Source organism: Notechis scutatus, chromosome 16, assembly GCF_049901735.1.
Source record: "Notechis scutatus isolate UNSWTSFEM ecotype Mainland chromosome 16, rNotScu1.2, whole genome shotgun sequence".
Taxonomy (NCBI): domain Eukaryota; kingdom Metazoa; phylum Chordata; class Lepidosauria; order Squamata; family Elapidae; genus Notechis; species Notechis scutatus.
The window spans coordinates 2,417,501-2,433,193 of record NC_142024.1 but is presented as its reverse complement, the minus strand read 5'-3'; the positions used below and the strand labels follow the sequence as shown (position 1 = coordinate 2,433,193).

The 15,693-nt window shown below is 44.0% G+C and overlaps 1 protein-coding gene and 2 long non-coding RNA genes across 4 annotated transcripts; 1 reads left to right on the top strand and 2 right to left on the bottom strand.

The window, feature by feature from the left end:
* The first annotated feature begins 660 nt into the window (after positions 1 to 660).
* On the top strand, positions 661 to 1,475 carry LOC148129381 (uncharacterized). The gene is made up of 2 exons (XR_015745475.1): positions 661 to 1,317; positions 1,423 to 1,475. It is a non-coding gene; the product is annotated as an uncharacterized LOC148129381 (long non-coding RNA).
* On the bottom strand, positions 1,428 to 2,958 carry LOC113425867 (uncharacterized). The gene is made up of 3 exons (XR_003372632.2): positions 2,648 to 2,958; positions 2,373 to 2,497; positions 1,428 to 2,041 (listed from the first exon to the last, which is right to left on the bottom strand). It is a non-coding gene; the product is annotated as an uncharacterized LOC113425867 (long non-coding RNA).
* Positions 2,959 to 7,655: 4,697 nt separating this feature from the next.
* On the bottom strand, positions 7,656 to 15,518 carry LOC113425866 (transcription factor HES-5-like). 2 transcript variants are annotated; one of them, XM_087944372.1, is made up of 4 exons: positions 15,353 to 15,518; positions 14,536 to 14,712; positions 9,548 to 9,728; positions 7,656 to 8,650 (listed from the first exon to the last, which is right to left on the bottom strand). In XM_087944372.1, the coding sequence occupies exons 3-4, from the start codon at positions 9,702 to 9,704 to the stop codon at positions 8,403 to 8,405; spliced, it is 405 nt and encodes a 134-aa protein (XP_087800498.1). In that variant the 5' UTR covers positions 9,705 to 9,728; positions 14,536 to 14,712; positions 15,353 to 15,518; the 3' UTR covers positions 7,656 to 8,402. The 2 variants fall into 2 exon arrangements, with proteins under 2 accessions (XP_087800498.1, XP_026543933.2); XM_026688148.2 differs by lacking the exons at positions 14,536 to 14,712; positions 15,353 to 15,518 and adding an exon at positions 10,456 to 11,348 and having other exon boundaries at positions 7,957 to 8,650.
* Between the last annotated feature and the right edge of the window lie 175 nt (positions 15,519 to 15,693).

Sequence of the window (15,693 nt, the reverse complement as noted above, 5' to 3'; positions counted from 1 at the left end):
CATTGAGATCTAGAGGCTTATTTTTTGTTTTAAATCAAAATTTGTGATATATATTTTTTAATGGTAATCTTAGCTCTTTTGATAAAATGGACTCCTGATTTTTCTATGTGGATTTTTCACACGGCTCTCCTTCAGTAGTAGGAATTGGGTCCACTTTGAACCTCAATGAAGTCCAGCGGCTTGAAGCAAATTAAAACCAGGCCAAGCAAAGGGTGAATTTTATTTCCCTGGGAATGTGACCCATTGATTTTATTTTATTTAGTTTCCTCCTTGATTTCAATGAATGCAATAAAACTGGATCCCTTTAAAGTCCCCTTCCTAAGGAACTGGTCTTAGTGGGATATACTGGGAATAAACCCAACTCTACTGCATCTCTGAATAGACTTAGAATTAAAATTAAAAATGCCCAGGAATAAAAACACTTCACGCAAAGTTTTTTTTAATTGTGTTTTTTCCATGCAAATAAATAAAAACCGTGGAAGTCACACATACAATATGTGTGTGTGTGTGTGTGTGTGTGTGTGTGTGTGTGTGTATGGCATTCAGCTTTGTTCGGGTATTTTCCCACGTCATTGTAGTTGTGCTTTTAAAGTTGTAGCAACGTTTCGGCAGAATCTCATCTGCCATCATCAGGCTTCTGTATAGTGTTAAATAGGATAAACAGCACCGGACAGAACAGCTGTTTTTACGACACTCTAAGCCATGATTGCTTAAGTGATTTCTCCATCAAACCACAATTGGCTACATTCTCCACCCAGCTAAGGAGTCTTGCACCCATTCAAAACAAAATAACAGTTGGAAGGGACCTTGGAGGTCTTCTAGTCCAACCCCCATGCTTATCCTATTCAGAAGAAGACACTTGGATGCAGTGAGATGGATGAAAAATGTATTTTTATTTATTTATTTTCCTCTTCCTCATTATTGTGTAAAAGCTTCAATTGTGCCCCCTGATACCAGGGTACAAATTTCAATGCATATTCACATCAACAACATTTTCGTCCTGTAAGGACTCTGTAACACAAGTGCATCTGTATACACACATACACAAGGAGAGAGAGAGAGAGAGAGAAAAGAATGACTGGAATGTACACACACCACCCTTAAAAACCTTTGACTGAAGAAAACCAAACCATGAGGCTGTTACCCTGGTTCCTATAAGGACGCACAACTTAACATGGGCCTTTATTAAAGGCCTTTGTTCAACTGTGAACACAAGCACTCCCTTTTCGGAAGCCAAGCCATTTCCGAGAATGGCCTTGAAATATTGCATTGCAATATAGAATGAACCCTCTTGGCAGAGAAATAGGATAGAAAAATGTCATAGAACTTCGAAACAAGCTTCCCTAAATGCTAAGATATAGAAGGAAGGAAATGAGGAAGGAAGAGAGGAAGGAAAGAAGGAAGGAGGGAGGGAGGGAGGAGAGACAGGAAGGAAGGAGAGGGGGGAAGAAGGGAGAGAAGAAGGAGAGAGGGATGGAGGAAGGAAAGAAGGAAGGAGAGATGGGAAGGAAGGAGAGGGGGAGGAAGGAAGAGAGGGAGGGAGGAGGGAGGAAGAGGGGGGAGGGAGGAAGCAAAAGGGAGGGAGGAGATGGAAGGGGAAGGAGGAAGGAAGGGAAGAAGGAAAATAGGAAAGGAAGGAAGGAAATGGGAAGGGAGGAAGAGAGGGAGGAAAACGGAAATGAAGGACGAAAGCTTAATCCTGACATTTTAATTTCAACCCCTGGGTTTACCAGACATGCTAAAGAATGGGAAAGAAACAAAAACTGCTCGTATCTTTGCTAAATCCAGCAAAAAAAAACCACAAAAATGGATTTTCTGACAGGGGTCCAAGAAAATCCCACCCACTCCTTCAGTCCAAAAAGCCTTCCAGCCTTGATGTTCTCCTTCTGAGTTGGTCCCTTCTGGAGAATCCGCTGTATTCTTGATAAGCATCGCCGTAAGATTGGGGCAAAGATTTAAGACTCGGTCGAGCGGAGAGCTGGGATCTGCAAACTCCTTGCTGAGAAGATGCTGCCCTGGTTTCGGGTAGAAAATGTTCTTCCTGCAAAAAAGAAAAAAAAGAGTTTAAAGAAGTGATTCTGGGACAGGTAACAAAGGACTTAGTTATTTGGGGGTTGGACAGATGACCTTTTAGGTCCCTTCCAACCCTGATTATCTGTTAGAAAGAAGCTCCTTTTGCCCTGTCTCGACTCTTATGTCCTTGGGCTGCATTCACACAACACCTGTGGCAAGAAGGAAGGAAGGAAGGAAGGAAGGAAGGAAGGAAGGAAGGAAGGAAGGAAGGAAGGAAGGAAGGAAAGAAAGAAAGAAAGAAAGAAAGAAAGAAAGAAAGAAAGAAAAGAAAGAGAAGAAATAATCAGGTGTACACTCACCATGGCTGTATTTTGGGGGCTCAGCTCTCAGCTCTCAAAGTGGTGTCTGCAGAAGTCGTTTTCTCATCCTTCTTTCCCATGCTGGCTTCTGTGTCATCATGGCTTCCCTCCATCCATCCTGGCTACTTGCAGCCCCAGAAAGAAGCACAGGGAGAAAAATTAGACCCCACTGTCTCTCTCTCTCTCTCTTCCCTTCTGAATCCACGTCAGAAGTCAAACTCAGAAGGATTCCAGATGGAAAAAAGGAGGGAAAAATAAACAAATAAGATACTTACAGGCTCTTTTCCTTTGGGGTGTCCTGGGAGAAGGCCGCGCAGCCAGCACAAGCCAGCATTCCAAGCCAATCTCTGGCTTGTTAAGTGCAGTGGGGGAAACGGAGAGCGTCTCTTTATACCCCGGCGCTGTCTTTCAAAAGCCTGGGTTCGGCCAGCCTTGGCGTTTCCCACACTCTTGTCCAATCCTCACCCTTGTCCCGGGACAATGGCCAACTCGTCTATTATGGGATGGTAAATTAACTGTGAATCGACGCCAGACAATAGCCAGATCCCCAAGGAACAGGTGGTCTTGCTCTGAATAACAAGAAGGGCTCCAAAAGATTGACAGGAAAAGAAGAAAGAAAGAAAGAAAGAAAGAAAGAAAGAAAGAAAGAAAGAAAGAAAGAAAGAAAGAAAGAAAGAAAGAAAGAAAGAAAGAAAGAAAGAAAGAAAGAAAGAAAGAAAGAAAGAAAGAAAGAAAGAAAGAAAGAAAGAAAGAAAGAAAGAAAGAAAGAAAGAAAGAAAGAAAGAAACCGTGGGAAATAGCCTAGGCTATTATGATGGGATTGTGGGAGCTTGATGTTGGAGAGGTATTTGGGGGGGGGTATCAAGCACCCCCCCCACCCCCCAAAATTAACTTGGAAAGGCTCACTTTTGTGGCACGTTGCCTCCACGACCTGAGAATTTGGGCTTTTTGTTAAAATGGGTTAAATTCCAGATTAGACTCTGACCAGCCATTAGTCAGGATGACCACAAATATAAGTTTAAATTGCATTTTTTTGCAAGGAACCAGGGGGTAATTGCAATATGAATACACTTTGGTGTGAGGAATTTAAAGACAAGAAGGCATCTGAACCAGCTTGATTTGATTTCCAAAGCAATAAATAAAAACAGAGAGGAAGTCACACATACGAAAAATATATATCAAAAAACAGGTTATCCTGGGGAACTCTCTGCCACCAGATGTGCCAACAGCCACACATTTAGAAAGAAAGTGGGTGAATTCCAGAAGATTAGACTCTGACCAGCCGCTAGTCAGGATGACCACAAATATAAGTTTAAATTTCAAGAAGAGACTGCACTGCCATCTGTCAGAAATGGTGTTAAGGTCTCCTGCTTGGATGGGTCGGTGAGTGGGTTGGGCTAGATGACCTATCAGGTCCCTTCCAACTCTGTTAATCTGTAAGTAAGTGTATTTGGCTGTACCCTAATTTTTGTTGGCATGAGAATAAAGGGTTTAAGTTTACATTTCAAGAAGAGACTGGACTGCCATCTGTAAGAAATAGTGTTAATGCCCCCAGCTTGGGCAGGGGGTGGGATGGAGGGTTGGACTAGATGACCTACTAGGTCCCTTCCAACTCTGTTAACCTTCTGTAAATAAATGACCTTCCCTTTTTCCTTTTTTAAAATAAGAAAACATGAGTTTTGCAAGGGGAGAAATATCGATGTGGGGAAAATATTGGCTGTCAAAACCTGCAAATTGGAAAGAGGATGGCGAATTTGAGCAAAAGCAATTTCGAAGGAGGAAATATTTCAATTTTTATTCTCCCCGCCCCCCCACACACAGGGCGGTCTGTGCGTGCCGGTAATCCTCGGCTAACGACCGGCCATCGAGCCCCCACCACCACCACCAACAGTTCTGCTGCTAAGTGAGACATCGCTTAAGCGAGCTTGGCCTCGGCCACAGCAGTGAAGTAAATCCCGACAGCCGATCAACTTAATCCCCAGCCCCTGGCCATGGAGTGAATCTGGCTTTCTCCATCGTCGTAAGGGGATCCCGCCACTGTCATAAATACGAGTCAGGCTGAATTTTGATCGTGCGGCTTCAGAGAATGGCGGGTTCCGCCACCAAGCGTCCTGTGTGGCTCAAAAGCTTGCCAGCATGGAGAAAGTACATGCATCTATATATCTCCCCCCCCCTTCTCCCCTCCCAAATCGGATCCCTGCAGGCCAGATGCTCTCAGCTCATGTCCTTTGTTGGGCCTTTTAATCCCATGAATGAGCCGCGGTGTGGGAAAAAGAACGTCTATCGGGTCACACCACCAGCCAAGCATCAGGTCCTGACCCCCTTGGAGTCGCCCCTTTGAGATGGAGACACTGGCCATGGGCACCACACTTCCCTGACCCAGCTTGGGGAGGGGGTGGGTGGGTGGGCAAATCCCCTTTTAATTTTAATATATATATTTTTTAATCTGTAGGTTAAGGAGAGGCCAGAAATGAGGAGAGAGAGGGAGGGAAGAGGAAGAAGGGATCGTAGAAATAAATATCGGGAGTGTTTGGGATCAATACGTTGTGCCAAAAAATGATAATAAGGGTAAAAGAGTTTTAAGTTTCCAAAAGACATCGATCTGGGATGCTTTTCTATGAATAGATAGATAGATAGATAGATAGATAGATAGATAGAGATGGTAGATAGATAGATAGATGATCGTTAGAGATAGATAGAGATAGAAAAATAGATGATAGATGGATGATAGATAGATACATATAGATATAGATATATAGATACAGATAGATAGATGATAGATAGATAGATAGATAGATAGATAGATAGATAGATAGATAGATAAGATATATACTGTAGATATAGATGAGAGATTGATAGATAGATTAAAGATATAAAGAGAGAGAGATGATAGATAGATATAGATGGTAGATAGATAGATGATATCTAGAGATAGAAAAATAGGTGATAGATAATGACAGATAGATAGATGATAGATAGATATAGATATATAGATATAGATGAGAGATAGATAGATTATATATATAAAGAGAGAGATGATAGCTAGATTGATAGAGATAGATAGATAGATAGATGATAGATAGAAATATAAATATAGAGATAGATAGATAGATAGATAGATAGATAGATAGATAGATAGATAGATAGAGATAGAGGTAGATAAATAGATGATAGATGGATGAAAGATAGATAGATATAGATATAGATACAGAGAGATAGATATATGATAGATATAGATTAGATAGATAGATAGATAGATAGATAGATAGATAGATAGATAGATAAGATGAGACATGATATAGATATAGATAGATAAATGATAGATAGATGATTGATAGATAGATGAGAGAGAGAGATTTAGGGGAGGGGGTAAGGCTGTTCCCAGATTTTTCCAAAAGGGACTTCTGAGAAAACAGCCTGATCCTCCCAGACCTGCTTTCCCCTGGGCTGAATGGCAACCCTTGGCACGTTTCTTTGGTTCCCTTTTGAACATTTTCAAGGCTTTGCCCAAAGGGTGGGAAATGCCCCAGTAGACAATGGGGTGAGTGGGCCAGGCTGGGGGTTAATAGGGGCTATTGTCCAGAAGGGCCTCCAAGGGCGGAAGGGGTCAACGTCATAAACATCACATTGTCGTCCCCCCCCTGGGAACCCCAGGAAAAAGGCGCACGGGGAGGGAAGGTGGCTGGGTGGGAATCGGCTGGGGTTAAAGGCATTTATTTTTTTAAAAAAAGGTGCAAAGCCAATGTAGTGGGGTGATTTGGACTACCACTCCCATCAGTCTGAGGTGGCAGGAGCAAGGATGATGGGATTTGCATTGCAAACAGGCAAAACCCTCCACCTCTGAGGTTGCACCTAGTTTTAGAAAATTCTCTGTCTTCTCTTATCCATCTTATTTTTTATAATTTAATTTTCCTTTCCTTCTCTTTCCTCTTGTCCCTCTCCTTTCCCTTTCCCTCTCCCTTTCTCTCTCACTTCTTCCCTCCTTTTCTTTCCTTAACCTCTTTAAAGATGTGTGGACTTCAGCTCCCAGAATTCCCCATGGGAATTCTGGGAGTTGAAGTCCATACCTCTTAAAATGGATACAATTTAATATGCCTCAGCATATTAAATTTGGCAAGGATTCAGGTTGGTTCTTTTTGATAACTTCACATGTTATAATTCAGCGATTCTACAATTTCACTCAGGAATTTATGACCCCAAGATGTGATTGGTGAAATTAGCTCATGATATTTGATTGAATCAATGATTCTTCATTCCTCTGTTTAACTGGACCCCTATTTTTCCTTAGCTGCCCCATAACACAATTTTTTTGGGTGGTGGTGGTGTTTTTGGCACCTCCCAAGAATGGATAAGAAATAATTGCAATAGTTTAAAGTCAACCCAGCCTTAAACAGAGATCCCAAGCTAAGAAACGCGTGGCGTAGTGCTCCATACATTATTGCCGTCAACAAATTAAGTTTTTTTTTTTTTTTTGTAACCTTACAAGGTTTGGGATCTGGGAAAAAGGAGGTGTGAACTGATTTCATTGGAAGTCGACATCTTGGACTTTTGCAAGAAACAAAACTGAATGGAAAAGAAGTGGCTTTGCTCCAGCAATGGAGCTGCCGTGTACAGGAGCAGTCTACCCAGAAAACCACAACCCCGTCTTATAATTGCATCCCAAGGACAGCTCCCTTTTGTGTTTTGTATTTATTTGTGTGATGAACTATTCTGCAATCTGAAAGGAAGAATTCACCCACAGGGATGTAAAAACACGCATGTGTGTGTGTGTGTATACACACACACATATACATATATTTAATTGGCATATATTTAATTGGCATCAGAGGAATTTAAATGACAGCAATAATCTGAAAGCATCATCCATGGATAGAAAGTTCTCTGGCCGGTCACTTCCATGAAATCTTTCTCTTTATTAAAGGTACATAAGTCACCAGAGCCTTCACAAAAGGCGAGGAGATTTCTGACAAAAATGAAAGAAATATTATAAAGCCCATCTCCCGAGGGAGTACTGGATTTGCAGGGTGAGGGTCCCTTAAAAATGGGAAGGGGTGAGGGTTAGGGGGAGGGAGGGAAGGAAGGAAGAAAGGAAGGAAGGAGGGAGATGGAAAGGGAGGGAAGGAAGGAGGGAGGGAAGGAAGGAGGGAGGGAAGGGAGGAGGAGGGAGGGAGGAGGGGAAGGGAGGAAAGAAGGAGAGAAGGAGGGAGGTGGAAAGGGAAGGAGATGGGGAGGGAGGGAAGGAAAGAGGGAGGGAGGGAGGAGGGGAGGGAGAGAAGCAAGCAAGGAAGGAGGGAAAACAGGGAGGGAAGGGAGGAGGGAGGGAGGAAGGGGAAGGGAGGAAAGAAGGAGAGAAGGAGGGAGGTGGAAAGGGAAGGAGATGGGGAGGGAGGGAAGGAAAGAGGGAGGGAGGGAGGAGGGAAGGAAATAAAGAGAGAGAGGGAGAGAGGAAGGACAGAAAGAAGGAAAAAAGCAAGGAATAAAAAGCAAGAGAAGCAAGGGAGGGAGGAAAGAAAAAGGAAGGAAGGAAGGAAGGAAAAGAAAGAGGAGGTCAGCTTTTTTGATACAAACTACTCCTGACATCACATTCCCAGAGAGTCTATATATATATAGATATGTATATATATATATCAGTGTATCTCTCTCTCTGTTCCTGCAGAACTCATCCCTTCACTATGAAGGAAAAAAAAAACACGCTCAACAACAGGGGGTAGAAAAAAAAGCCCACCCCCCCTTATTCTTCTCCTGGCTGGAACCCCACCCCCGTTTCCTAACCGGGAGTGGGAGGGTCTTGCAAATGACTTATTCGGGGTGGGTGGGTGTCTTCAGGTAACAGATAACCGATCATCAGAGTTGGAAGGGACCTTATAGGTCATCTAGTCCAACCCCCCCTTCCGCCCAAGCGGAAGACCCTACACCACTTCTGACCAATGGCGGTCCAGTCTCTTCTTGAAGGTCTCCAATGGTGGCGCTCCCACAGCTTCCGCGGGGCGACATCTGTTCCGTGGCTTGATGGTTCTCAGGCCACCTGCTCTACCACGGCCTCCAGATGAAGGCCGAGGCCGCCAGGGTGGGCCTCTTTTCCGCCGGCGGCTTCTTGGGCGCAGGAGACGAGAGGAGGGAGAAGGCGTCGGCGTCGGAGAGGGTGTGAATGTTGCAGAAGTGTTTGATGAGCCGCGCTTGGGTCTCTCTCTTGGACTGGCAGAAGGAGAGGAAAGAGAAGGCTTCCCTTAAACAGCGCAGGTAACCCGTGTGGAAATCGAATTCGGGGTTTCTCCCGCCTGGAAAGACAAGACAAGACGGACCGCAGTCAATCGCCCGCTTGGAGGCGAGAGAAAAGCTTTGCAAATATTCTCGTTGTGTTTGTCAATTTGCTCAGAGGTGGCCTAGAGGAAGGAGGCTGAGTTCGATCCTATTTCTCTCTCTCTGGGCGCGATGAGAATATAATAAAACTCCCGCCCTGGTGACAGGAAGGGCATCCGGCCAGTAAAACACTCCGCTCCATTCAGTTGCAACAAGACTCCACCCCCGCAAGGGATTACGGGGTCTTTAAACAGAAGATGATGATTGGTCAGTTGGGTCAAAAGAAAGAGGCCATATTTTGCCCTCCAGGACTGTCCCAACACCTTTGCGAGGTAGGCAGGAAGGAGGATGGATCGAGAGTGGCTTGGACATGTTTAATAAGTCGAAACCCGGCTCCTGGATCTATAGAATGGCTTTCATTTTGTGGTTTGGCCTTAACCGAGTTTCCGATTCAGGGATTGGATGTGTTTTTTAAGTTCAGGAACCAGGCAAAGGATGCTTTTAAATAAGAGTATGTAAAAACTAGGCTGAAAGCCTTACAGATTCCTCCTTATCTTATTGTGTTTGGTCCACAAATATATCTACCTCTGTTTCTTTTGCAAGCTTGGTTTGCTAGGTCTTCCAACAAATGAAACCTCAAAAGAAACACTTCCAAAGCTCGAATTAATGACATTCCTTTGGCCACCCATCTCGTTTCTTACAAGATTGTAAGAAGAAGTTTCTTTTATAACCCGGTTTACAAAAGGAGGATTTTATAATCCCACCAGAAATTTAAAAGCACAACTTTCCTCGCCTTCCCTTCTCATTTATATACTGTGCATCTAATTAGAAAGACTGGGCCCTGACTTAGATGTCAATCTTGGTTTTGCATTTACCTGATTCCTGCATCTGACACTGTTTCTTCAAATAACTGACGGCGGTTTCTAAAATGTCAGCTTTTTCCAACTTGGTGTTAGGTTGATGGCACTGGAATTCCCTCTCCAGCAAAACTTTTAGCTGGTCGATGCTGCTGTTAATTCGGTCACGGCGCATTTTCTCCACCACTGGTTTCCTCAGCTGTGAGAGAGAAGAGAAGAGAAGAGAAGAGAAGAGAAGAGAAGAGAAGAGAAGAGAAGGAAGGAAGGAAGGAAGGAAGGAAGGAAGGAAGGAAAAAGAAATATTAAAACTTCAAGCTAAACACAAAACCTAGGAAGCAGCAGTCGTGAGATTTTGAGGAAATGGGGGGAAAACTTTCCTCCCTTTAGAAAAACTATGTTTCTTGCAATCAAATTTAGATTTATCTGTTCTTTTTTTTTAAAGGGTGGCCTTCAAACAGAGGATAACTACCAAGCTGTTATCTGGGCAGGAGGGGTTGGATTGGATGACCTCTGAGGTGCCTTCTGTTTCAACGATTCTACTGGGCATACATCCTTCTCTAGAGAGCTCCAACTGGACACTTTTTTCCCCCTTGCAGTTTCTTTCTTTCTTTCTTTCTTTCTTTCTTTCTTTCTTTCTTTCTTTCTTTCTTTCTTTCTTTCTTTCTTTCTTTCTTTCCCTGCCTCTTCACAGCAGGCTGAATCCAACCCCCTGCTCAAGCAGGAGACCCTAGACCATTTCAACCAACCAATCAATCAGAAATAGAGCTGGAAGGGGACCTCAGAGGTCTTCTAGTCCAACCCCCTCCTTAGGCAAGAAACCGTATCCCATTCCGGGCAAACAGCTGTCCAATCTCTTCTTTTAAAAACCTCCAGGGATGGAGCACCCAGGTTTGCAGCTGGCACACGCCCCACACCCTCCAAATTACCTTATTTTTTTCCTTGGCCAGCCTCTTCTCTCCCTCCAGGGGTAAGTGGCATCCGACGCTGCCAGCGGGGGCCATTTCCTCGGTCGGTGGGCGAGTCAAGAGAGAGCAGGGGACTTTGAAAGGTTGCCTTATCAGCTGGATGCAACCTCCCCAGCCCTTCCTCTATTTATACCCGTCCCTGGCTGGGGAAACGTTGTGGGTTTCACACAAGTTGCCGTTTCCCACACTCGCCTGGCCAATCCAGGCTCGTGGTGGGAGCCTGGGCGGGGGGGGTGGTGGGAGGCCCCGTTTAGCCCACGCTAGACTGATTTTCAATGCCCTGACTCGAAGCCCCCCATGGCCAAAAGTGCCAGAATCCCTGGGGGGGGGGGGAATCATCTCTACACACACACAGTCTCCCCTTTCCCCTTTTCCGAGCAGCCCCCACTCAATCTGGGATCAGTAGCATTCCTTTAAAAACAAAGTCCAGTTTTTTAAAAAAATTATATATAAATATTTTGATGACGGTCTAGCACCATATTAATGCTATATCGGGAGTTTTCAAGTCGATTCCCTCAACACTGTCCAATTACAGTATTAGTATCGTAATAGTAATATTACTGTTAATCTTCTCATCCCTCCTTATCGCCCCTCCCCTCGCACTTGTGACTGTATGACTGTAACTTTGTCGTTTGTATCCTAACAATTTATATTGACTGTTTCCTAGTATGATTGGATTGCTTATTTGTACCCTATGACTATATTCCATATACTATATAACCCTATGACTATTATTAAGGGTTGTACCTGATGATTCTTGACTCTTGGCGAATGCATCTTTTCTTTTATGGACACTGAGAGCATTTGCCCCAAGACAAATTCCTTGTGTGTCCAATCACACTTGGCCAATAAAGAATTCTCTATTCTATTCTATTCTATTCTATTCTATTCTATTCCATTCCATTCCATTCCATTCCATTCCATTCCATTCCATTCCATTCCATTCTATTCCTTATTCTATTCCATTCCATTCCATTCCATTCCATTCCATTCCTTATTCTATTCTACTCTACTCTACTCTACTCTACTCTACTCTACTCTACTCTACTCTACTCTATTCTTATTCTATTGTAATCTATTTTACTCTTCATTTATTCTATTCTATTCTATTTACACTGAGAGCATTTGCACCAAGACAAATTCCTTGTGTGTCCAATCACACTTGGCCAATAAAGAATTCTCTATTCCATTCTATTCTATTCTATTCTATTCTATTCTATTCTATTCTATTCTGTTCTATTCTATTCTACTCTACTCTACTCTACTCTACTCTACTCTACTCTATTCTTATTCTATTGTTATCTATTTTACTCTTCATTTATTCTATTCTATTCTATTCTATTTACACTGAGAGCATTTGCACCAAGACAAATTCCTTGTGTGTCCAATCACACTTGGTCAATAAAAAAGAATTCTATTCTATTCTATTCTATTCTATTCTATTCTATTCTATTCTATTTCTATTTCTATTTCTATTTCTATTTCTATTCTGTATATTCTCTATTCTATTCTAATTCTATTCTATTCATTTATTCTATTATTTATTTATTCTATTCTACTCTATCCTATTTTTATTATATTGTAAGCATTTGACGAAATAAATGAGTAAAAAAATAAAAAAATAAAATAAAATTACTAATAATATTCTTCTTAACAACATAAGAATGATCACATTCCCACATATATAATATAAATGAAATCCAATATACCCATTAGAGTAATTCTTCTTATTACTCTATGAACACATCTAATCTCTTTTAGTTCATTCTATTTTCTATCCATTGATAAAACAAACCCCATACCATCTAATATTCAGATTCTTCTTTTTCTTTAATTTCTACTGTCAGTCTATTCAGTTCTGTGCGTTCAAATATTTTTTTTTCCAATTATTTTCCCCTCTATTGGTATCTTATCGCTCTTCCAGGAAAATCCCAGCCACTTTTAAGAGGCGTGGACTTCAACTCCCAGAATCCCCCCAGCCCTGTGGGGGATTCTGGGAGTTGAAGTCCACACTTCTGAAAAAGGCGTAAAAACTTATTTTAAAGGGACGGAGGACGGGGGGCAGGCAGATCAAAGCAGGCCCAATTGGCCATGTGGGATTGTCACCACTAACCAGATGGTCTTTTGGGACCGGTCCTTCCCTCCCGCCCACCATTGAGGTTCAAGCACTGTTACTAATGTCCCCGATTGTGCCAAGGCACACTTCTATTGTGTGAATGCCCGAGGGGGGAGTGTGGGAAAGGTGGACAGGCTGAAACCCACCCGGCCTTTGACGGAGGAGCGTTTATGGCCCGCTGCAAACAACACAACAACACGTGGTTCCTTGCAAGGGAGGGGAAACTGCACAGGACGCCAAGGAAACACATACACACACACACACACACACACACACACACGGCAGGAAGAAAGAGAAATCCCCCCCCCATTTTAGAGGCTGTGTGGGAGCAGGGGGGTCTCTTTTTTTCATGCTGCCACCCCCACCCTCTAAGAAGATGGCAAAGCTGGTTTAATGATCAGGGAAGTAGGCAGAAAAGGGGCAAGGAAAAAGTTGCCGCTGCCTGGTGCCAACCCACACAATACCAAGAGAAGAGAAGAGAATAAATGAAGGATAGGATAGGATAGGATAGGATAGGATAGGATAGGATAGATGAAGAATAGAATAGAACAAATCAAGAATAGAATAGAGTAAATGAAGAATAGGATAGGATAGAATAGAATAAATGAAGAATAGAATAAAATACGATAAATGAAGAATAGGCTAGGTTAGGCTAGGCTAGATGAAGAATAGAATAGAATAAATGAAGAATAAAACAGAACAAATGAAGAATAGGATAGAATAGAATAAATGAAGAATAGAATAGAATAAATGAAGAATAGAATAGAATAAATAAAGAATAGGATAGAATAGAATAAATGAAGAATAGAATAGAGTAAATGAAGAACAGAATAGGATAGATGAATAGAATAGGATAGGATAGATGAAGAATAGAACAGAACAAATGAAGAATAGAATAGAATAAATGAAGAATAGGATAGAATAAATAGGATAGAATAGAATAGAATAAATAAAGAATAGGATAGAATAGAACAGAACAGAACGAATGAAGAATGGGATAGAATAAATAAAGAATAGAATAGAATAGAATAAATGAAGAATAGAATAGAAGAAATGAAGAATAGGATAGAATAAATGAAGAATAGGATAGAATAAATAAAGAATAGGATAGAATAGAATAGAAGAAATGAAGAATAGAATAGGATAGAATGAATGGAAAGGGGCCTTGGAGGTCTTCTAGTCCAACCTCCTGCTCAGGCAGGATACCCGAGACCATTTCAGACAAGTGGTTGTCCAATCCCTTCTTATGGCACAGTGCCAACCTCCAAAAGTCAGTCTTGCCATGCCAACCTCTGGCCGGGGGGGGGGGTGGGGAGGGAAAAGACCCTTGCCAAAGCTCAGAGGCCACTTTGCACGCTCCTCCATCCCTCCTCATGTCCCCCTTCCCCGTGTCGCTCCCATCCACCCACTCCCCCCAAAAACTTCTGGGTACAGCTCAGTCTCTTGACTGGGTTCCCTCTTCTTCACCCCCCCCCAAATCCACACACGCTCCCCCGGCCTTTTATCCTCCTGCCTCCTGCAAATTCCCACCGCCCCCAGCCCCACGACCGACGGTCCCTCCAGGGCCTAAGGGGGATTTATGATTTCCTGCTTTGGCTGGGGAGGGGCTGGGAGGGAGGGAGGAGCTCTTTTGCACGTAAATAGCCCCGGCAGTGGGTGAAACAAAGGCCGGGCTTGTGGGGCAGGGTCCCGGGATGTGGGAAAGATCTGACCTTTCTTTCTCCCACCCACCCCCTCCCTCTGCAACCGCCCAGCCTGCTGCACAGACTGGTGCCCGATGGGAAGAATCAATGGGGTCTCCAAAAAGGAACAGGTTGCTTTGAGGTTTTCTCAGGGCTGCTGGGAAACCCCCCCACCCCACCCCCACGAACCGAGCTGGCGGTTGGCTTCCCAACGGAGACTAAAATTGCCCTCCTCTTCCTCACCCTGTCCAGGGTCTCCTGCTTGAGCCAGGGGCTGGACTAGAGGATCTCTGAGGTCCCTTCCAGCTCTATTCGGATTTGGATGGCCGCGTGTCTATGGAGGTTCTCGGCCATCCAGGTCAGGGTGGTCCCAAAGGTGATTTCACCCCTCCCAAGATTTCTTTGTTTTTCTCCGAAGACCTTTTGCTTCTCATCTGGGAAGCTTCTTCAGCTCCCCGCCATCCAGTCAGAGCCGAAGAAGCTTCTGGGATGAGAAGCGAAACGTCTTCAAAGAACAACCAAAGAACTGAAGAAGCTTCTGGGTTGAGGAAGTGAAACGTCTTCAAAGAAAAACAATAGAATTGAAGAAGCTTCTGGGATGAGAAGTGAAACGTCTTCAAAGAAAAACAATAGAGTTGAAGAAGCTTCTGGGATGAGAAGCGAAACGTCTTCAAAGAACAACCAAAGAACTGAAGAAGCTTCTTGGGATGAGGAAGTGAAACACCTTCAAACAACACCCAAAAGAACTGGGGGCATCCTTTAATCCCCCCCCCCCCGCCTCCAAATATCTGCCATTCTTTCCAACTCTCCCCTGTTCCTCGTGCCCCCCCCCCCCTCGCTCCTCCGTCCTCCATCCCTTGGCCTCCAACCCAGGCCAGATGTTCCACCGTGGCGTGGAGGGGGGGGGCAAAAGACCAGCTTTCCCCCAGCCTCTTTTGAGCGGCCCCCTCCTCCCTGGTGATCAATGGCTTTTGGAGCCGGTCAATGCAATGCAGATGGCCCTTTCGAGGGACGCGTTCTGCCCTGCCCCCCCCCGCCCCCCCCCCATCCCGATTCTCACCCCGGCACAAAGGAAAGTCAAATAGCATCGCTAATTCGGCTTGTAACCAGGCACACTTCCGTTCTCAGGCGGCCTTCAATGGCTTGAATGGGGCGGCTGCGGTGTGGGAAACTCGGGCCCCAAAGCTTTAGCTGGCGGTCCCAGGCTCGCGGCCCCCACATCTGCCTACGGCCTGGCAGACTGGGGGGAGAAGATGAAATGGGTTTGGGTGGGAAAGGAGGAGGAGGAGGAGGAAGAGGAAGAAGAGGAGGAGGAGGAAGAGGAAGAAGAAGAGGAGGAGGAGGAAGAGGAAGAAGAGGAGGAAGAGGAAGAAGAGAGGAGGAGGAGGAGGAGGAAGAGGA

What these genes read in the sequence shown, in the direction of transcription:
- LOC113425866 (XM_026688148.2), bottom strand. Translation starts at nt 10,530, where the DNA reads ATGGCCCCCGCTGGCAGCGTCGGATGCCACTTACCCCTGGAGGGAGAG. An exon ending in TGGCCAAGGAAAAAAATAAG is followed by an intron (nt 9,729 to 10,455) that starts GTAATTTGGAGG and finishes TCTCTCTCACAG; the next exon opens with CTGAGGAAACCAGTGGTGGA. An exon ending in GTGTCAGATGCAGGAATCAG is followed by an intron (nt 8,651 to 9,547) that starts GTAAATGCAAAA and finishes TTGTCTTTCCAG; the next exon opens with GCGGGAGAAACCCCGAATTC.